Source organism: Echiichthys vipera (genome assembly GCF_963691815.1).
Source record: "Echiichthys vipera genome assembly, chromosome: X".
NCBI classification, from domain to species: Eukaryota; Metazoa; Chordata; class Actinopteri; order Perciformes; family Trachinidae; genus Echiichthys; species Echiichthys vipera.
Window position 1 is genome coordinate 24,609,690 of NC_139825.1, and position 21,360 is coordinate 24,631,049.

Consider the following 21,360-nt stretch of genomic DNA (forward strand, 5'->3'; position numbering starts at 1 on the left):
TGCTAAAAAGGTTATGGAATGCTCCAGGAGGAACATTTTATCTTATCAGAACTTCGGTGACGATAATGAAAACTAATTATGAGACACATTGTGTAAGAGGTTTAAAAATGATGTTGTAAACTGAAAAGGTTTCATCAATTAACCTTGTCGATGTGTCTTGGGGGCACAGACCTGTAATGAGCCTGTCTCTTTTGACCTATGAAGTTATGTGGAGGACAGGGAGCTTCACTCTCATGGGGTTTCACCCTTAATTAAATACAGTTTCACATGCTTTCCCGCCAGGTTGAGTGCAATCTTTGGGTGGACGATTTGACACCAGTGAATGTTTCCATTAGGTCTATGCATTTGCGCAATTAGTGTGGTTAATGTTAAGGTATTGTATTGTTTGCTGCCTGCCTGATTGTAAAGGACATAAAATGAAGTCTGGGGGCAAAAGGAACAACGTTAAGGTTATCGTACCTCCGATTACATCTTTCAAATCATTCCATGTGTTTCCTGACCTTCTCTGCTGGCTGGCAGGCATAATGGGAGGGCTGAGCACATCCATCCACTCCCTAGGGAAAACACCATAAAAGCACACAGTCATGGCAACACATGCCATTACACACACCATCCTACTGTACAGTGCACATCAAATTGCCTTCATATGACATTTTAACAATGAAGTCCTATCATCGTGTGCTCTCAAAAGCCCATCTAAGCCTCCATTGTCCTTGAGCCACTTCTCCCGCACACTTAGCCTCGCCGCCTCACAGTTTTACCTGAAGGATCATTTATTAGATTCTGACTCAAGCTGCGAATTCCAAGTGTCCACATTCTTGCCCAGAGTAGGGGTCTTAACCTTGTCTGTGTCTGAGAGAGCAGGACTTCCTTTCTCTTGAAATGAGTTTATCTTCCCCATCTGAGAGCTACAAAGGCTACAATCATACATCAATCATTTTCCAGAAAAGTGCAACATTGCTCTTTTAGTATGGAGCAACAGATTAGAGGGGAAGAAAAAAGGCCACAAGATGAATTATTACTTGGAAGCACTGCAAGATTAATTTCTTAAACAGAATTCATAATCATTTTAGGCTATACATCAGTTGCACAATTATCCATTTACATCTTTTGCCTCTGGATATCTCCTAAGTGCACATCATATAACATTTAATGAGGTTCTATAATCTTCTTCTGTACAACATTTAGCTGACAGCAGACAACTCAAGCATTCATTATCAATGATTGATAATGTCACTCTCTCTGATAATGAAGTACGTTCACTGACCACATTCTAGTATGTTCACTAACTAAAATTGTGATAAAGTAATTTTTTCATCAGGCCATGTTTAAAACATTTACATTTCTAGTATCATCTCTGATTAACTATTGTTGTAGACTTAAAAATATTTTGGTTTTAATGGATGCCAATGAATCCTTCATGTCATTATCACAGTAAAGACACATAAATAAGGTATCTTAAACTAACTGCACCAGTGAAGTACAGATTCTAAAAACAACAACGATACCTCAAATAACTTTTGATATTATGTCAAATAAAGGATATGGGAACAGCTATATGGAATAGTAACTTGTGCAAATTTGCAATAGCTGCGACGATTCAGGCACATGCATGCTTGAACTGTGTATTCACATATCCTCCCAAACAATACTCTCACTCCTACCACTCTCACTGCTACACCTTACACTTTTCATCAGTTGGTATGAACATTTCATCTACCTTTGGGTTGTGATCAATCTTTTCAGAAAGTCGGTAGTAGTAGTAGTAGTTGTTCTTAAGCCTGATGGATAGCTCAGGGCTTGTGCCCTTTTCTATCCAGAAAGTCTGTAAATCCAATTGGAATTTATGTACCTTTTTGCGATAGGTCACTCACAATACCAAAGCCCCATTTTAGCTAACTGGCATGAGCACAAGCACACACCTTTACACACATCCACTTGACCTTCTTGACAAATTTCAGCCTCCAAGGGTTAAAACTGTGGCCGCCAAAAAGTGTTGAAATTTGTGTGGACAGTCCAACTGACCAAAAGAGCAAACTATAGAGCTACTGGTCAAAGCTTAAAAGTAAAACGCACAACTTTCAATTAAAAAACATCTGAAATAGGCCAACACATATCTGTTCAAGCACTGAGTTACATAGATTGAATTTGTCTGATGAAAATAAAAAAAGCAATACAAGGATTAACACCTACATACAGGCCATTTCATTTATATCTCATCTTTCCATGCATTTAAGCCTGAATCAGAGATTTCTTCATTTCTAACCTCATGCATTTAAAGTGATCAAGTGCATTATCTCTATTGAGGCTCAGATTTTTCTTTCTAACAAAGGCGCTTACGCCAGTCTAACACCCCTTTGACTGTGTGATAGGCAGAAGCATAGTACAAAAGCTAATGGAAGCAATTTTCAAGGACAAAGGTCTTTGCTACAGAGCTGCAAATTGGACTTCAAATTGTTAAAAGGAACTTGGCAATGTGATTAAATTCTCAGATCTTCAAGTCATTATAATCCAGATACGGAAGAACCTGTGATAGGGAATAAATTAGTTTGATTTAATTTGAGTGAGTGCACAGTGTTTTTGCACAGCAGTGAAGTATAATGAAATTAAGTTTTCTAAATTCTGTTTGTCTGACATCACTGCAATTGTACCAAATTCAACAATTGTCTTTATTGTAAAAACAATTGAATTGCTACTCACAGTCTTTGTGACAACCTGATTTGTGGTTTCTCATTTGGTATGCCAAGGGTATAGGCAACTATCACAAGCAAAGAAACATGTTAAAAAATGCTAGAAAAGCTCTGGCAACATTAAGCACAGCAACAGGAGCATTTCAGCTGTCAAGAAAACTGTAGCTCTCAACAGCGAGGAAGCCTTGCAGTGATGCCAAGATGCTCAAATAATGGCATGATAGAATTCACTGTAAGGGTGTCTCAGAATGCAATGCCTAAAAGAAAAGGAGCGAAAACGACAAATCCTGTGCAGCTGCTCTTCCGATATGTAAATCAAGGCTGGCTTCAAAGTCTTATTTCAGTAGTACAGCTGCGGATGCTGTAGTGCTGTGTGAGATAAGTAAGGGAGTATGTTTGAGGTAGCTGGCAAAAGTAATATTCATTTCAGTGGACATTCAATCAAACAGCATAACCTCACTGAATATTTAACCAGCTCCCAAAACATGTAAGAAGTATGAAAATATCTAAATACATGAGAGTCTACACATGTCTACACAACAGGCTACCGCGCTTTTCATCAATAAATCAAAAGTGTTAGACAGGAGGTGGTTGCATAATTTGAGTAGCGGACCTATGAGGCAATCCCTTTGTCTTGTTTTGCAACATGCCGCATGGTTATGTACGTCCATTCAGAGGGCTCAGTGGGGTGATGCAGGGTCTCCAGAACCCTCCGAAGGGACCCAAGGGATCCACTCATACATGCCTGGTCGGCTCTCAAGATAGATCTATAGTGCATGTAAGCCTTCAGAAACTGCCCAGATGGTAATGTGTGATATTGTATTATTAACGATAGTATTGAAGAGTTTCTTCTACCTCGTCCTCAAAATATTAAACCTGCCACCGAGAGCTATTTGACTCATGTCTTAAGTCTGAGCTATTTCCCTCGCATGAACATTTCTGATCTGACTGAAATGTCAATTAGGGTTACCCTGTACATAATTCTATTTCATCTACTCTTGAAAACTACAAAGCCCATTTGACCTATTTAAAAAAAAAATCCATTCTCAGATTCTCTTCCAGTGCTACATAACAATGCTCTACACAAAGAGTATATTTTCAGATGAAGTAATTTACCTTTTTGGTGTACCTAGCTCTCTTATTTCACTTTGTTAACCAGTAATGTAAGTGTATGCCTGAAGTTGATATTGGATGCACTTTCCGAAATTCAACAGTTATAAATTATGCTGCCTCCTCCAGTAATATAAGCCTATCCATCAATATTTTTTCTTTTTGAGGTTAGAACTTTACTCTGGTTTTAACATTTAGGCAGTTAAAATGAGGTGAAAAATGTCTCCTGGCTGCTTTGCATTATGAACTACTGAAGCTCCTGCCATGCAGAAGTTGGCCTTTGCTTCATCAATGATGAATTTCTCCTTGCATGACTGCTGAAAGCCAGTTCTAAATAGTCAGTATAACCCTTGCATTTGATTTTTAAGGACTTAAACTAAAAACTCTCAGACTAACATTTATTATCTAGAAGATAAAAAGTTTCTAGTGATGAATCTAACAAACACAGTAATAAGTTAGAGTACACATTCTGGAGAATAAAATATGTTGAATATGGTATGGTTTAAAAAGATTATGCTAAACTGAACTACTCACTTTTAAAACTAATTCATGCCCATAATGTACGCCTAACCAAAAGTTTGAAGTTAAGTAGAAATATCTACATTTTGTTCATGTCTGTGGCATATTCTACATATATACACATCAAAACTGTAGTGACAGTGCTGTTATGATGTCAAAATGACTGTCAAGAGTTAATTCCCTGTCTGTTTTTGCTGCAAGCTGCTCACGTGTCGCGTAAAAATAGTTAAGAACTCTATTCTCTCGCTGATTCGCAGCTAACAAGCGGCCAAGCCATGCTGCTCAGGCGGGCAGTGTGGCTGCTTTAACCTGTTAACATGGATGCGACAGGTTCAGCGACCCACATGCGCTGCTGACACGTGCAGTCTGGCTTGGCCATTATACTCCTGCTCCTCAAAGATTTCAACTCCTATTGTTTGAATTTTAAACAGTAAGAGATTGGAAACCCCTGCTGAACACACTGTGTTAAATTTGTGTATGTAGCGTCAAAAATGTGAGAATTAGAGCAGGTTAGAAAAGTCCCTGTTTCTGCTTTCCCACTGAAAATTCTCTCAGTTAATATAGTGATATAATATAGTCGTAATATAGGTGTCAATGCAGTTGTTGGCTGTCACTCCTGTCACTTTATGTTTCAAATCACTATGTGTGTAAGCCTGTTGGCTTTCATAGCTACATTGTTTGAAAAAAATCCTACGTTTTGAAGTGATCTATAAAGGATGAAATTGTGGGAATTAGAGCAAGTTGAAGAGAAATCTCTAAAGGCCTTTAAACATCAGGAGTAAATGCAACATCATTTTATTTTCCGGATAAAAGGTCAATTTTCTGAGCTTTCGCACTGCGAATATACTGTATGTGTGTTGTATATTTATGAGGATCATATGACAACAACATAGTAGTTCTCTACCAAATCACAAACTTTATGACTCCTTCAAACTTGACAAAGACATTGACTACCAGATCCACTCCTTCTGTTCTTACCTTTCACAATAAAAAGTATACACTACACAATTAACTACCAGAGGGAACTCAAATTCAACTTTGCTAAAGAGACTCAATAAAATAGCTTAAAGTAGCTCAGGCTACATAGCAACTGACCTCAGACAGACAACCAGACACTGCTCAATAATATCCCAGAATGCACAAATTTCAAACCATTTATGGAACAAGTGTCGCTAATTTACATCACTGCCAGTATGAATAATCTGCTGGTGAGTTTTTCGCTTTTTCATTTACACTCTGAAAATTGCATGAAACTTGAACTGTGATTGTGTAAAAAGTATGAAATATAAGAAAATGTTGAATTAATGTGAGAAAGTCCCAAGTGTGTTTGAATGGAGTTTCTATGTGAATGTATGAATGATTTGGAAGAGGTTGAAGATGAGTGGGTTTGAAGGGATTTCTAAATGACTTCCATTATAGCGAAACTATGTTGAATGCTTTTTAAAGTTTTAATGGGATTTGAAAGTTTAGCAATACCCAGAATGCATGAAATTTTGAAAGTTTCTTCTTGAATGTATAAAAGTATATAAAAGCTCAAAATGCATGAAAACATTTGAAACAGTGCCATATTTGAATGTCATGTATGAATGATTAATACTAAAAATATCCTAATTGCTTCCAGCATTCACATCCAGAAATCTGTGGGCGACTTGTGAAAATGACAACAGCAGTTAAGGAAGAGAAAAACTACAGCACACCTTCAATTCTTTCAAGTGTGAGAGAGAAAAGCCCCAGTTTGCACATCCGTCTAACAGTATTAAGCCTCAATTCTGTGGCCACTGGTTATCATCTGATTATACATTTCAGGTTGAGGCTATGTACATGGAATCAAAGGAATCAAATACAAATACAGACTATCCATCTAAGGTAATTTTCTCTCATGCACTACATGTGCCATGATGTACAATACATGACATTGTTACTAAAAGACCCAGTACCCAAATAAGTTAGGTTTCTGGAGATAGAAATGTAAAACTGGAGTACAATTTATTATAAATTTACAACTTTGGAGCTCAGCAAAGTATTTATGCTACCCATTGTGTGGCATATGCATACTTACCTGGGGTTTGATTGCAGGAGGGGGTTCATTTCCTTCTGATAGTGGTGACCCTGATTAGCTGGCTGGTTCAAAAATATCAAGAAAAAGTCATGTTAAAAATGTTACAGAATATTACTCAAGTCTTACGAAATGTTTCCAAAAAACATGACCAATATTCAGTTATCTCCATTAAGTTTAAAAAAACACTAAGTGATCGGTTGGTTTATAAAAATAATCTAATGTACACTCAAAGATTAAAAATGTCTGTTCTATTTCATTCAATATAGTCAAGTCACTGGTGGAAGCAATTGCCTTCATCACTGGACTCCAGTGATGAAGGCAATTGCTTCCACCACCATCAGACTACGATAGTATACAAGCTTATATAATATATAAGCTTGAACTGTACAGGGAGCAACATGTCTTCTGTGGAGAGACCACTGTCCAGAATATCAACACAGCTGCCCAATATTACCTGCAATGCCTCATTAAATCTACAAGCACACATCAACAACACTGCCCAACCGAGCACAAGCAATAAAAGGAACATTTTCACAAAAACACAGTACAACAACAAAATAAGCTTAAAGCTTCTACAGTTTGAGGAATTTGTATGCAGCCCGTTTAGGTCAAGTAAAATACTCAGTAAAATCTTATGTGTTCAGAAATATAGATGTGCTCTAATTATCATAGGGTGAAATGGAATGGAGCTGGGTTGTATTTGTGATTGGGACCTTTTAAAACGCGAAAAGCCACATTCTTTGTGAGCTGTGAGGATAAGACACCTTTAACTGAGGTAGAGGATAAGAATGGTTTCATATTCAATATATATAAATATTCAGCAGTATAAAACACAAGTGCATTACCCACTCCATCTTGTCAAAGCTAAAGACCATATTATAGCCCCAGGAGGCTATTTAAATCTTGTGCCTGTTTAAAGGCTATTATGTTACATGACGTTGATGAAGAAGCAGTCTTGCTGAAGCTGTAGTCCTTGCTTTGCTTAAGTACATTTTGGCTATCTGTGCGCTCCAGTGCCTTCTTTATGTAATCCTTTTCTAAAAATAAGACAGGACCTGAAATTGTACCCAGTGGAATTCTGCAGGTAATATGTACTGATGATGATGAGTTAGTTGTCAGGTGATGTAGAAAATTATTTTGGGGACGTAGAAGCTGAACCATTTCTGTACTCAGTATCTGTAATATTAAACCTAGCGCTTCAAACTGTCATTTAAACAAAGAATCAAAGGGAACACTTGGGTCAATAGAATTCAAAGTGCATCTGCTGCTAATAGAGGTACATTACTTATTTCTAAAATCTGGTCAGTGAGTGAACACAACAGCACTGGCTGCCTCAAACTGCAGAGTCAATGTGACGACTTGCTACTTGCACTGCCTGCTATACAGCCTTCTAGAAAAACACAAGATAGGTCTTGGCTTAAAGGTTGCTTCACACCAGGCATGGCTACTACTAGGTCCTCAACACAGCAAACTTCTAGTTAGCTATTATAGCTGGCAAATGTATTATTTGGCCAGTCTCCTTGACTGACGCTCAAACATTTAGCTATCCTGGTGATCAAACTGCATTATCCATGCCCCTCTACATATCCACCCCTGTGCATCATCTGTTAGCCTAAAAGCTGAAAACCTAAAAGAGCTCTGCTTGAGCTCTGATCAGCAGTGATGTACACTTAGTCATTTCTGGCGCTTTGCCTGCCCTCTGTTATGGAGACATATACGCAGCAGAAACCATTGGTTCAAAACATTTGTTTGTAAAACTACATTGCACAGCAGTTCTGGGCTACACAAACCTTCTCGCCAATGATGTTCAATGTGCTAGGGCCAGATCATTTCTTTTAAACATGGGAAATCGGCCCCAGTAATGGCTATCATCCTGCCTTTTCCTCTGTATGGTGTATATTATTATACCTAGCAGAAGTGTAGGCTGAGTAGTATTATATTAGCAAATCTTAGACCTGTCACTATACCAGCTATCAGCTATCGCCATGATCTCTATAGTAAGAGATCGGAGATGACGGAGAAACAACAGAACTTTTAAATCCTCCTGCTTCCCTTAAGTCACCGGTGTGGAAACATGTCTTCCTTCTCTGTGAGTTATGTAAACAAACAACAAACGCTAGTGCGCTGACGGGACTTCATTGTGCATTCAGGTGCACTTTTTGACCTGCAACAAGCAAATTCCACAACAACAATAAACAGAAACAGATACAGTGCCTATAGAAAGTCATCATACCCTTTTGAAATATTCACTTTATTTTTTGTACAGCCTGAAATTATAATATTTAAAAAAATATATATATTTCCAGCGTGATTTACACATTTTGCTTTACAAACAAGCAAGTGAATTTTTTTTTTCTCAAAATTTTTGAAAATTAATAATAAATGAATAACTAGAATAGCAGGATTGGAAAAGTGATGAGTCCCAAGATTTAACACTTTGTGGAGGCACCTTTAGTTTTAATTACAGCCATCAATCTGTTTGGATATGTCTCTACCAGCTTTGTGAACCTAGTGTCATGAACAGTACTGGGAGAAACACAGAGAAACCCAAATGCAGACACGGAAACAGGGCCAGGTTTTAAGGGGTCTTTAATGACTAAGCTATGTACAAGTGTGTCCAGTGAGCAGGGGAAAAAGGAGTGGGGTCTAGGGGAAGGTGCTGCTCTCCAAAGCGAGTCCAGTGAAGGTGAAGAAACAAACGACAACGAGATGATCACAGGAAAAAACACAAACGGGTGGTAGGCAAGCAGAGGGGGATGCAGACAGGGAAACAGGATCACGGGTAACTAAAACAAAAAGAAACAAAGAAACAATAAACACCGAAAACATGGAACTGAATATCTCTCTCAAAGCACAAATTGGAGCCAACGAACGAAACAAGATACCAAGTAGGTGATGAAACGATCTGGCGACGAATGTGTCCCACATCCGACTTCTTATACTGCTAGGGAGGTGATTAGTGAGATTTGATTCAGCTGATCATGAACAACCCCTCCCGTCTTCAAACAGACAAACACAGAGAGGGGAGACACATACAGGGAAACACAGACAGAGGGAGACAAACACAAGCACAAAAGGAGTACCAGGACTAGGATCCTGACAGTACCCCCCCTCAACGAGCGCCTCCAGGTGCTCCACCAGGCCTCCCAGGATGAACCTGGTAGAAATCCCTGATGAGAGATGGGTCGAGAATCAGAGACCGGGAGCCCCAACTCCTCTCCTCAGGACCATGTCCTTCCTAATTGACCAGGTACTGGAAGCCACGCCCTCTGCGTCGCTCGTCCAGGATAGAACTGACCGTGGATGGCCATCTGGCGTTCACGGTCAGTTCCGGGGGGGGCGACGGTAGGCGGGCACAGCGTGCTGGTGGTCACAGGCTTCAACTGGGAGACGTGGAGAGATGAGAGATGTAGGGAGCTTGAGTCGAACGGCCTCGACCTCGAAGGGACCAATGAAACGGGGAGCGAGCTTCTTGGAGGTGACATTCAGAGGGATGTCGTGAGAGTTCAACCAAACCTTTTGACCAGGTCTGTACTTAGGGGCCGGGCCGGGACGCGACAGCGATCAGCCATTTTGCGGTTCTGTTCTGCCGTTCAGAGCAACACCCCTCGGACCTCTCTCCAGATCCAACGGACGTTGATGTTGGACTGAGGGAACTGCAATCTTAGACTCCTGGGTAGGAAAGAGAGGTGGTAAGTAACCTAAGGAGGCCTCGAAAGGTGACATACCTGTGGCAGAACAGGTGAGGATGTTGTGGCAGTATTACACCCAGGACAGCTGAGAAGACCACGACGAGGGATTGCGAGCGCAGACGCAGTGAAGGGCAGTCTCCAGATCCTGGTTGGCCCTCTCTGTCTGCCCATTGGACTGTGGGTGGTAACCCAATGACAAATTCACACTGGCTCCCAAAGCCAGAAGGCTTTCCAGACACGGGAAGTCAACTGAGGACCCGGGTCCAAGACGATGTCCAGAGGGATACCATGGAGTCGGAAAACATGGTCCACCAGGAGGGATGCCGTCTCCATGGCTGATAACAGTTTAGGCAGGGGAACAAAGTAAATCAGCGGTCAACTATGGTCACAATAGTGTCATTACCTTGAGAGGCCCTGAGACCAGGGGCAACCGGGCACAGGAAGAGGACGGAGAAGACCAGCTGGAGGACAATGAGAGGCCTTGCCTCTGGCGCAGACGGTGCAGGCCTCCCGGGTATCATTCGGCATGGAATTCCACCAGAAATCACGATGAAGGAGAGACAGGGTCCTGGTGATTCCGGGATGGCAGGTGAGTCGAGAGGAATGACCCCACTGGAGCACCTGGGAGCGAACACTGGCGGGAGCAAACAGACGCCCGTGGTCAGGGTTAGTGCGTTGGGCTTGTCTAACCATTGTCTCTATCTCCCAGGTGAGAGAGGCCATCACGCAGGAAGAGGGTAGGATGTGGTCTGGACCGGCTTCTTCCTCCTCGGCTGGTCCAAACTGCCTGGACAGGACATCCAGCTTGACATTTTTGCTACCAGGAATGTAAGTCAAGGTAAAGTTAAATCACTCAAAAAACAACGCCCAACGGGCTTGACGAGAGTTCAGTCTCTTGGCCGTCTGATTGTACGAGAGGTTTTTGCGGTCAGTCCAGACCACAAATGGAGTCTCTGCTCCCTCCAATCAGTGTCGCCACTCCTCTAAGGCCAACTTGACCGCCAGCAGTTCTCGGTTACCTACATTGTAGTTCCTCTCTGCCGGGGACAGTGTCTTAGAGAAGAATGCGCAGGGGTGAACCTTGGTTTCCTTCTCTGAACGCTGCGACAAAACAGCCCCCACTCCGAGGTCCTCCGAAGCGTCCACCTTCGCGATAAACTGGCAAGAGGGATCGGGCTGGACTAACACTGGGGCGGAAGAGAAGCGTTTCAAAGAGAGTAGTGGGAGAAGTCAATCTGGTCATAGGGGAAACAACCTGACTGTAGTTGCGGATGAAACGATGGTAGAAATTAGCAAACACCAGAAAACGCTGTAATTGTTTTCTGGAAGGCACCGGCCACTCCGTCACAGCTTGGACCTTAGCCCGATCCTCCTTCAGCTGCCTGCTCTCCACGATGTAGCCAAGGAAAGTCACTGAGGAGAGGTGGAACTCACAAAAAGTCAGTTCTCTTGTAGGCACTGTAAGACCTGACGGACATGGTTGATAGCTCAGACACGTCCTTGGAAAAAACAAGAATGTCATCCAGGTAGACAAAAGCAGAGCGGTTCAACAGGTCACGAAGAACGTCATTAACCAATACCTTGAGGGTTTTGCACAGGGCATGTTAATTGCCTCCATGCAGGTCCAATGCCAACACCTTTGTATGGGGCAAAGTGTCCAAAAACCCTACACTTCCCTTGACCGTATGTGGAATGCAGGGTCAGTGCAGGAAGGGAAAAACAAATAGTTATTCAAAAACTGGGGCAAGGATCGAGACCCTTTGCAAGCCATACTGCTTCCTGAACTGGATCCAAATTTTAATGGTATTGACAACAACTGGATTAGGTCAGACCTTCTAAGCAGTTGCTGTGAGCAAATCGTAGAATGCAAAGAGCAGGAGGAATGAGCTCCGTATGAGTCAAGAGCGGGCAGACGTCTGCAACTCCGACGCTGAGCGATTAAGCTTTCTCACTCAGCGTCGATCCACAGTAGATCCAGGCAGCAGTTGCTTTTAACTGAAATTGCTTTGAGGATAATGATGACCTGGTCAAATGAGAACATTCACATGCTTTTAGTCTCTCCCTATGACATAGCAACACTGTCTGACTGGTGGGTGCACACACCCTTCTTTATCATGGATATACCTAGGTCCCAAATCCCCACAGCCATTTTTGAATTTGGCAACATTCGCTTTTTTAATAATGTCCCTCAATTCTTCTTCATCTTCCTCATGTGACTGTCATTGCGCATCACTGGATTTCCCGCCACTTCGGCTCTGGAAAATATTGTTTTTAACGCAGTTTTTTGTTTTTATATTTGGGATCACTCGTGCCCAGCTTTTATTGTATTTCATTTTTAAAAACATGGACCAAAGCGGGCCTTTGGTTGGCTCTTATTAGGAGAAGTAAAACACGGAAGTCACAACGGCGACTTTTTAAAGAACTTTTAACTCAGTGGGATCTAAAAGCAACTGGTGAAGTGGGCTGCTTGTCCAGGAGTGAAGAAGGACTCCCTGGTTATTTTGGCTCCAGGGCCGGAATCAAACTCACCTCCCTGTGGTGGTTCTGTGTCCAAGGGTGATGGATCCCCAAAACAGGCTGCAGGAATGATGGCGGTGGCCCTCTCAAAACTGAGGGAGAGCGCCTCTGGCCTGAAGACTGACCTCAAGGAGAGGGACAAAATCCTCCTGGATCTCTCCACCGTCGCCACGACCCAGGCGAAGCTAGTCGCCCATCCTGGGCTTCCGGCGCTGGTGGTCGGAGCATGACGACTGCAGACAACGCCACCCTGCCGTGGACTGGCTCAATCACCACTGGATATCCGGCACCAGCAATCGCCAAGTCCCCCTGGCACCACTAGAGAGCCAAGCCCAAGTCATCCGCATCCCTAACCTCCTGCCTTCGCCCCGCGGAGTGGCAGTGCTCCATCAGGGAGGGTAGAGCGGTGGCTCCAGCTCTGGTGAGCTCAACTCCACTCAAGCTGAGTGAACCCTGGTCTGTGCTGAACAGGGGCATGGGGTTCGTCTATCTCTCCCTCCTCCGGAGGATCTACCACTGGATAACAGGTATGACGTCGTCCTAAGCCTGCAGGATTTCCCTCTGCTGGGTGTGTGCTCTAGCTCGCCCCCGGGATCCTCTCATCCAACCTGATCCCTTCTCTCCGTCTCGGTTAGGAGCAGCCGCAGGCCGGCACACCTCCAGGCAGCCTGTGAAACAGCGCATTCCCTCTGGGCTGGTTGTCGGGACCTCAATGGTCAGGCACGTGAGGATGCGCAGTGGCAAGACCGTCTGCCGCCCTGTAGCCCGGGTCAGGGAGGTCAAGTCTTCCAGCTGTGTTCACAGCACAGCTCGGCCTACATGCTGGTCCTGCAGGCCGGTACAAACGAGTTAAAGAACCGCTAGTCCGAGATCCTCAAGCAGGACTTCAGGTCCATGGTGGACCACCTGCTAGACACAGGGAAGCGACTGATTATTTCCGGCACGCTTCCCCAATCGCGCTTTGGTGCCGTCATGACCAGTCGCCTCTGCCAGCTGCACCTGATTGTCCAGTCCTGCACCACCACCACCTCCTGAGTCACTGCACCCACACATAGGGCCTTTGCACCTCACTCACACTCACCTTCACCCCCGCCTACCTCCACCATACACATCCCTCCCTCAGTGACCCCAGTGGCAAAGGACAATATCCACACCATCAAAACCATCATTACACACAGACAAATGAAACCCAGGACTGTTTTTAGATGAAACTGTGTTTTTAACATTACACTTGAAAAACATGATGAGCGCACATTCAGCACAGACATTAAAATTAGGGATGCACCGAATATTCGGCCACCGAAAATTTTCGGCCGAAAAACTTTTATCACCGAAACAACACGGCCGAAACAGAAAGTTGTGATGACACAAACAAAAAACGCAGTTAGCACAGGCTTTTCTGGATAGGCGACAACATGTCTGCGGTGTGAACGTATTTCAATATATATCTGAGAGGGGGGTGCGTCTGCAAAGAGTTTCTCCAAGTCGGGTTTAATTCATCTGATCCGCGTTATAAAGATCAATACTTGGATGTGGGATTAAAGCAGTGCGCACAAGAAATGATCCAGGCCGTGATGGATGCAGAAGACCCGCTTGGAGACGGAGAAGCGCACAGCGCAGGAGAAGGAGAGCAGAGCGCAGAAAAAAGGACATGTCTCTCTGCACCAGATGAGGGGCATGCACCTTCGTTGTCTGATATGTTCAATTAGATCCTGCAAGAGAGTGAACCAAATAATAGGTAGGCTATTCTGTTCTGACTTTCTTTATATATGACAAATGATTTTATTTTTCTGTGACACATTTTTTATTTTATTTGACAAAAATGTTTATTTATGCACTGGCCCTATTTATCTCTCTCAAATGTCAGGCAGAGGACAAGCTCAACCACTCAACAGATGGTTATCTGTCTGAAGTCCCTATCTCCAGAAGTGATAACCCTCTTGCCTACTGGAGAAATAACAAAATCTGCTTTCCTGATCCGGCAAAGATGGCACGCAAGTACTTGTCTGCTCCATGCACAAGCACTGACAGTGAGAGACTGTTCAGTGCTGCAGCTCATATTCTCCATGAGAAGAGGAACAGACTTTACTGTGATAAAGCAGAGAAGCTACTCTTCATCAAGAAAAACCTGCCACTTTACCTGAAGAAGTAGAATAGGCTTGTGTCTAGTGTTTAAGTGTTTAGTGTTAATTTGTTTTCCACTTTGCACATCTGCAATTCTTGATGCATTTGTTGTTGTTAAAGGCCTACGGTTAACAATCTTTGTTTTGATACACTGTTATGTTGTAGGCCTATGGAGACAATATTGTTTTATCTTCCAGCAGTTGCAGTCTTGTTCTGAATGCACTTTGTTGTAGTAGTCCTACAGAGAATTTTTTATAATGCACTCGACTTAAATGCACTTTGTGTTTTTATGAGAGAACATATTTGATTTTACAATCTTTCAGCAGGCCAGTTACTATAGGCTTGTACATTATTATTTATCTAATGTACATGAGTGGGGTCAAGTTAAACATTTTATTTAGAATTTCTATTTTATATTGTGCATTGTTGTAATGTCAGTGCTAAATAAATATTTTCATATTTGTGTAATTGATTTGGTTTGGTTTTCGGCCTTGGTTTCATCATTTCCGGTTTTCGGTTTCGGACAAGAATTTTAATTTCGGTGCATCCCTAATTAAAATGGATTTGCTGAATGTGCGCTCTCTTTTAAACAAATCTTTTATTATATATGATGTAATTTTAGATAATAACCTGGACAGCATTCTCCTTACTGACACCCCCTGGCACTGATGCACCTGTTCTCACTGAGATTTCCCCACCAAATTTTAACTTTTTATTTTCAACAAGGGGGTGACACTGCTTCAATTATAAAGAACACTATAAACATGAAGAAAGTCTTTTTTAAAAGCTATTCAACATTTGATTACCATACCATGTATTTAGCAGCCCACCTATTCTCTGTATAACAGCCTACAGACCACCTCAGTATTCTACCTCTTTTATTAGTGAATTTCAGAAGTTTTATCAATTATTCATAGCACTTTTAACAAAATTTTAATAACAAGTGATTTTGATCTACACATGGATATCTCCACAGACTCAATGTCCAGAGACTTTTTAAACCTTTTAAACTGCCTTGTTTTTAAAAAACATTGCATGCATCCGACCCACAGCAGAGGGCGCACCTTGGACATGGCAATTTCTTTTGGCCTGTCCATTGGGGCGCCCTCTGTTGTGGACCTGGCAGTATCTTATTGGGTGTTTTTACAATCACCAGTTTTAATCAGCGGGAGGCCCCTATGAGAACACAGAAAAAGCTACCTAACTTCTGAAGTGGCTGCAAATTATATCCAGATCTTACAGTGCACTCCTGCAGAAAATTTTACCAGCACCCTGCGATTTTATCACTGACAACCTGAACAACAAAATAAAGACTGAGTGCCTGAGCGACAGCAGGTCTTTTTTTCTGTCATATTCCACTCTCGTCTCTGTCTGTTGAGTCATCTGCCCCTCAAAGCCTCTCTTTGCGCTACGAGCAGGGAAGAGTCGCAGACTGCTTGGCTCTGCGGGCTGGCGACTCTGCGTTTCCCCGCTGGCCACCTGGAGACTCTGGTTCCTCAGTCAGTCGCCTCCCAAGACGCTCGGGCAGATCTTCTCTCTGCTGCACGCCTTCTCCTTGGGTCATCTCACACGAACAGCGGCTGGTCACTCCGTTGGGGTTCCGTTCCACTCAACGAATCTTTCGTCGAGCCCCACGTTGGTCGCCACATGTTAGATCCCGCGTATTCACGACTGTACAGGTGGTCACGGTCCCGCTCTCCATTCAAAGGGTTAGAGTCCTCTGTGGCTTTACTGCTATTTAACAGTTAAAGGATAACTGATGGACTGATTAAGCGGGTGGCGAGGAGAAATGCCAGGCTTCTTACTACCCTCACACAGACGTCTACCCTGCTTGCTCCGGTAAAGCACCATATTGAACAGCCCTAAACCAGGCTACCGAACTGGCCACGCATGTTATCGGTAGCTTTCCTCTTATTGATCAGTGGACAATTTTGTAGTAGGTTAGCAAGTTGTTCCTTTGAGACCACAGTAATTGATTCAATGTCAACAATGTTAATCTTTAAATTTAGCAAGGCAATCTATCAATATAAAATTAATATTATTCATATAAGAGTATTATAAATAAAACATTTCAAATTTGATTATTTATAATTTTCAAATAAAATCCATTAAACCCAATATACCGAGCTGGTGAACAGTCCATAAATCCTTTCGTAGAGGAAGAGAAGGAGGGGGAAAATACCCAGGCCCAGCTATTCCCCCTATGCTGCCAAACCGATGAAAATTGTAGAAAACCAGTGATCTTATCCATGATCCACAACGTCTCTCACAGTGTCCACAGTTCTTGCTGGCAGGGCAAACAAGGAAACTCAGTTAGTCCGAATTGTAATCCACAACTGTTTTTTTTATCAATAAGCCTGTGAATGTTCTCATTTGTCCAGGTCATCATTATCCCAGTTTCCCGAGATCCTGCTTCCCTGCCTGAACCCTCGCCTGCTTGTCTACCACCCGATCGTGTTTTTCCCCTGATCACCTCGTTGTTATTTCTTCACCTGCACCTGGACCTCATTCCTTTTTTACCCGCTCCCTGGACACTGTTCATTTATTGTTTTTTTGATTAAACACTCATTTACATCTTACTCTGTGTCCGTGTCTGCATTTGGGTCCCGTTCCTCTGAGTTATTCCCTGTACCGTTCATGACAAAAACTCCTGGGAAGGGATGAAAGGGCAGCATTGTAAATTGGAGATAAGTGGTGTCTCAGACCTCCTCCTCTGTTTAGCGATGGATCTCTACTTTTGCATAGATGGTTTCTTTTACTCCTCTTTCAAATCATGTGTCCTCTCTGTCCAGGATGTGGACAATGTTGTCATAAAATGAGTGGGCTTTCTCCTTGAGATGTAAGTGGACAGCAGAGTCTAGGCCTGAGGAGTTCACTCTCCTGTGTAGGTGCAACCGGCACCCCAAAGATGATTGTTCATTTCTGGATTAACTTGAACTTTCATGTTTGATTATGGGAAGGCCTCGGCCTGCTCAGACAAAGGAACGACTAGGCCCAAAGCCTGGCAGCCTTTGTCTCTGAGGGCATGGTCACAAACAATGGCCTGCCATGCACTCTCCCCCACAGGTCACACCCAGGTGTGAATCCTTCAAGGGACCCCCAAACTGGTGATGACATCATCAGTGTTTATAAAACTGTAGGACACCCACTTCCTCTCTCTCTTTCTTGGACTCTCCTCTTGCATTCAACTCAAAGCTCTCCTGCGGGATCCAGGGACCAGCTGCCGCTGTCCCTAGGCCTTGAACATGGCCTGTATTGAGTAGGATCATCAACCGGTTACCAACTCAACTGAGCAGAACAAAGAGGGATTTGAGTCCTCTTTTGTCTAAGGCAACAACCAAGACAAGAATCTTTCTTCAACCAGCTTCCTTCCCAAGGACCAACTACTGGCATCAAGTAACGCAACATATCTTTCCCATCTCATGGACTGGAAACTAATCACCAACTGGGCATTACTACATGTTATAGGACTGTATGAACGGCTAGATAGAACTGTAACTTTGTTATAACCTGATTCTAACTTCTGAGGTCTTCAGCTTGCTGGCTTTTGTGTAACTTAAATGTTCACACCATCCCTGCAGGGGTCCAAGCCCCACACCTCTCCTCTTTGTTTCACACACACCTTTGCTGTTAGCTTTAGTTAGTTTATTGTGTGTTTTGTTTGTTGCATTTATTAATTTGTTCACCATATGTCTGTTTATTTAATATAACACAAAGATGAATGAGCCAGCCTCTACTAAGAAAAGAACTTTTAAATCCTTCAACTGATTAAACTATTTCGTTTATCGGAGTTCAACCCTTAATGAGGAGTTTAATATATTTAATGAGACTTTTATATTAGTTGTCACTCTGTCTATGACGGTGGTGCCCCGAGGAACTCTGGTTTAAAGAGAGTAATTTTTATTATTATCTTTGATAATTATTGGTGATAGCTAATATTTACTTGATTAATGATAAGTTTATTGAGAATACTCAATCTCATAATCTGAACGTGAGTCAAGGCCCTACATTTAATTGGTTCTCCTTGTGAAGTTTTTAATAAATTAAAGTTATTCATTTTTAGTAATTTTTCTTTATTAATTTTCTTTTTAAAATATTTAATTTGATAGTCACACTATTGATCCAATTAAACCTAAAGTACCTACACCTGTGTTGGGCCATGCGTTTATGCAGTGGTTGTTTTGTTTCTCCAATGTAGATATATATATAGATATAATAATAGATTCTTGGGAACAGTTTTGCAGACCGCGTCTCCGTCTGGACGCAACAATGCGGCAATTGTTTACACCCGTGAACAGCTGTTGTCACTAACACCAACGGCGCTAATGCGGGAAAGGCCTGAAATCCCCACAGAACTGAGGAGAAAGCACAGGGGATGTAAGGCTGGACGTAATCACCTGGAAAAGAAGAGGAGATATAAGCCATCTCTCCCTTCCATCACCATGGGGAACGTAAGGTCGCTGGCTAATAAAATGGACGAGCTGGCGGGCCTGGTGAAGACTCAGTGGATGTATCGTGTGAGCAGTGTGCTGTGTTTTACGGAGACGTGGCTCCACGAGGACATCTCAGACTCTAACATAACTGTGGACGACTTTCAGACTGTTCTGGCAGACAGGAGTCACCGTGAGAGTGGCAAGAGGAAAGGTGGGGGACTTGCTATTCTTATTAACAACAAGTGGTGTCATCCTGGACACGTTACTGTAAAGGAGCGTGTGTGCAACCCGGACATTTAGCTGCTTGCCCCTGAGTCTGCGGCCATACTATCTGCCGAGGGAGTTTTCACACGTGAACGTCCTGGTTGTTTACATTCCTCCGACTGCAGACGCGGCGTGCACGAGTGACGTCATCCACACCGTCGTCGCGGGCCTTCAGACACGGCACCCAGACGCATTCATTGCAATACCTGGGGACTTCAACCACATCACTCTGGCTGCAACACTGCCCTAGTTTCAAGCAGTTTGTGGACTGTCCCACCAGGGAAAAGAAGATACTGGACCTGCTGTATGCTAATGTTAAGGAGGCTTACAGCTCCACTGCCCTTCCTCCTCTTGGAAGATCGGACCACAACCTCATCCAGCTGCAGCCCCTGTATAAGCACCAAGTCCAGCGGCTTCCTGTGACCACCAGGACTGTGACGAGATGGTCACAGGAGACTGATGAAGCTTTACAGGGCTGCTTCGAACTTACAGAGTGGGATTTGCTCTGTGATTTACATGGAGAGGACCTTGATGATCTCACGGACTGCATAACAGGGTACATCAATTTCTGTGTGGACAGCGTTGTTCCTACAGTGACTGTATGCTGTTTCCCAGATAACAAGCCGTGGGTCACCAGAGACATCAAGGTCCTGCTGAATGAGAAGAAGAGGGCCTTCAGAGAAGGGGACAGAGAGCAGATGAGGCAGGTCCAGAGGGAGCTGAAGGAGAGGATTCAACAAGGCAAAGACACCTACAGAAGGAAGCTGGAGCACAAACTGCAGCAGAACAATTTAAAGGACGTGTGGAGCGGCAAGAGGAGTATCACTGGCTACAAACCATCTAGTAGCCAGACAGTAGGTGGTGGTACTGAACGTGCGAATGAGCCGAATCTGTTCTTCAACAGATTTGATAAAAGGGCTCTGGACCACCCCCCGACGGCTCCTCCACAACCCTCCACCTCCAAACCTCCAGCCCTGGTGACCCCCCCCTCAATTCCTTCCTGACTTTGCCCTCCCTGTCCCCTTCCCGCCGCCATCACCTTTCTCCACCCCCACCAACGCACACAGCAGACAGACCTTCACTGCAGAGCAGGTGAGGAAGGAGCTGTGCAGACTCCGCCCAGGCAAGGCAGCAGGTCCCGACCGTGTCAGGCCGAGGGTCCTCAAAGCATGTGCGACCCAGCTGAGTGGAGTCCTGCAGTACATCTTCAACCTCAGCCTGAGTCTTGAGAAGGTCCCTGCGCTGTGGAAGACATCCTGCCTGGTACCAGTACCGAAGAAGGTGCGTCCCAGCACCTCCGAAGAATATAGACCGGTGGTGCTGACGTCACACCTGATGAAGTCCCTGGAGAGGCTGGCCCTGTCACTTCTTCGGCCCCTGGTCAGCTCATCACTGGACCCTCTACAGTTTGCCTACCAGCCGAGACTAGGTGTGGAGGACGCTATCATCTTCCTGCTCCACCGTGCCTGCGCCCACCTGGACAGACCGGGAACCACAGTGAGAATCTTGTTCATGAACTTCTCCAGTGCGTTCAATACCATCCGGCCTGCTCTGCTGGGATGTAAGCTGACGGGGATGCAGGTGGACCCTCCCCTGGTTTCCTGGATTACGGATTACTTAACGGGTCGACCACAGTATGTCAGACTGCAGGACGGAGTGTCTGACACTGTGGCAGCAGCACTGGAGCTCCACAGGGAACTGATCTTTCCCACTTTCTGTTCACTCTGTACACCTCAGACTTTCAGCTCCTCTTTGAGTCTTGCCACCTGCAGAAGTTTGCTGACGATTCTGCAATTGTTGGCTGTGTCAGTGAGGGGAAGAAGGAGGAGTACAGGGGCGTTGTGGACTCCCAGGATTACAAATACCTTGGAGTATACCTGGATAACAAGCTGGACTGGTCCAAGAACACTGAGGCTGTTTACAAGAAGGGCCAGAGTCGTCTCTATTTCCTG

At 43.8% G+C, this 21,360-nt stretch overlaps 1 protein-coding gene across 1 annotated transcript in view; it reads right to left on the reverse strand.

Annotated features, from left to right (window-relative positions):
- cfap20dc (CFAP20 domain containing) overlaps positions 1-21,360 on the reverse strand; it is a gene marked incomplete at its 5' end in the record, with an annotated part of 58,833 nt that overhangs the window by 8,825 nt on the left and 28,648 nt on the right. Inside the window, 2 exons of the mRNA XM_083939557.1 lie at positions 460-554; positions 6,379-6,440. Of these exons, the coding sequence (XP_083795683.1) occupies positions 460-554; positions 6,379-6,440 (157 nt within the window). The remainder of the gene's footprint in view (positions 1-459; positions 555-6,378; positions 6,441-21,360) is intronic.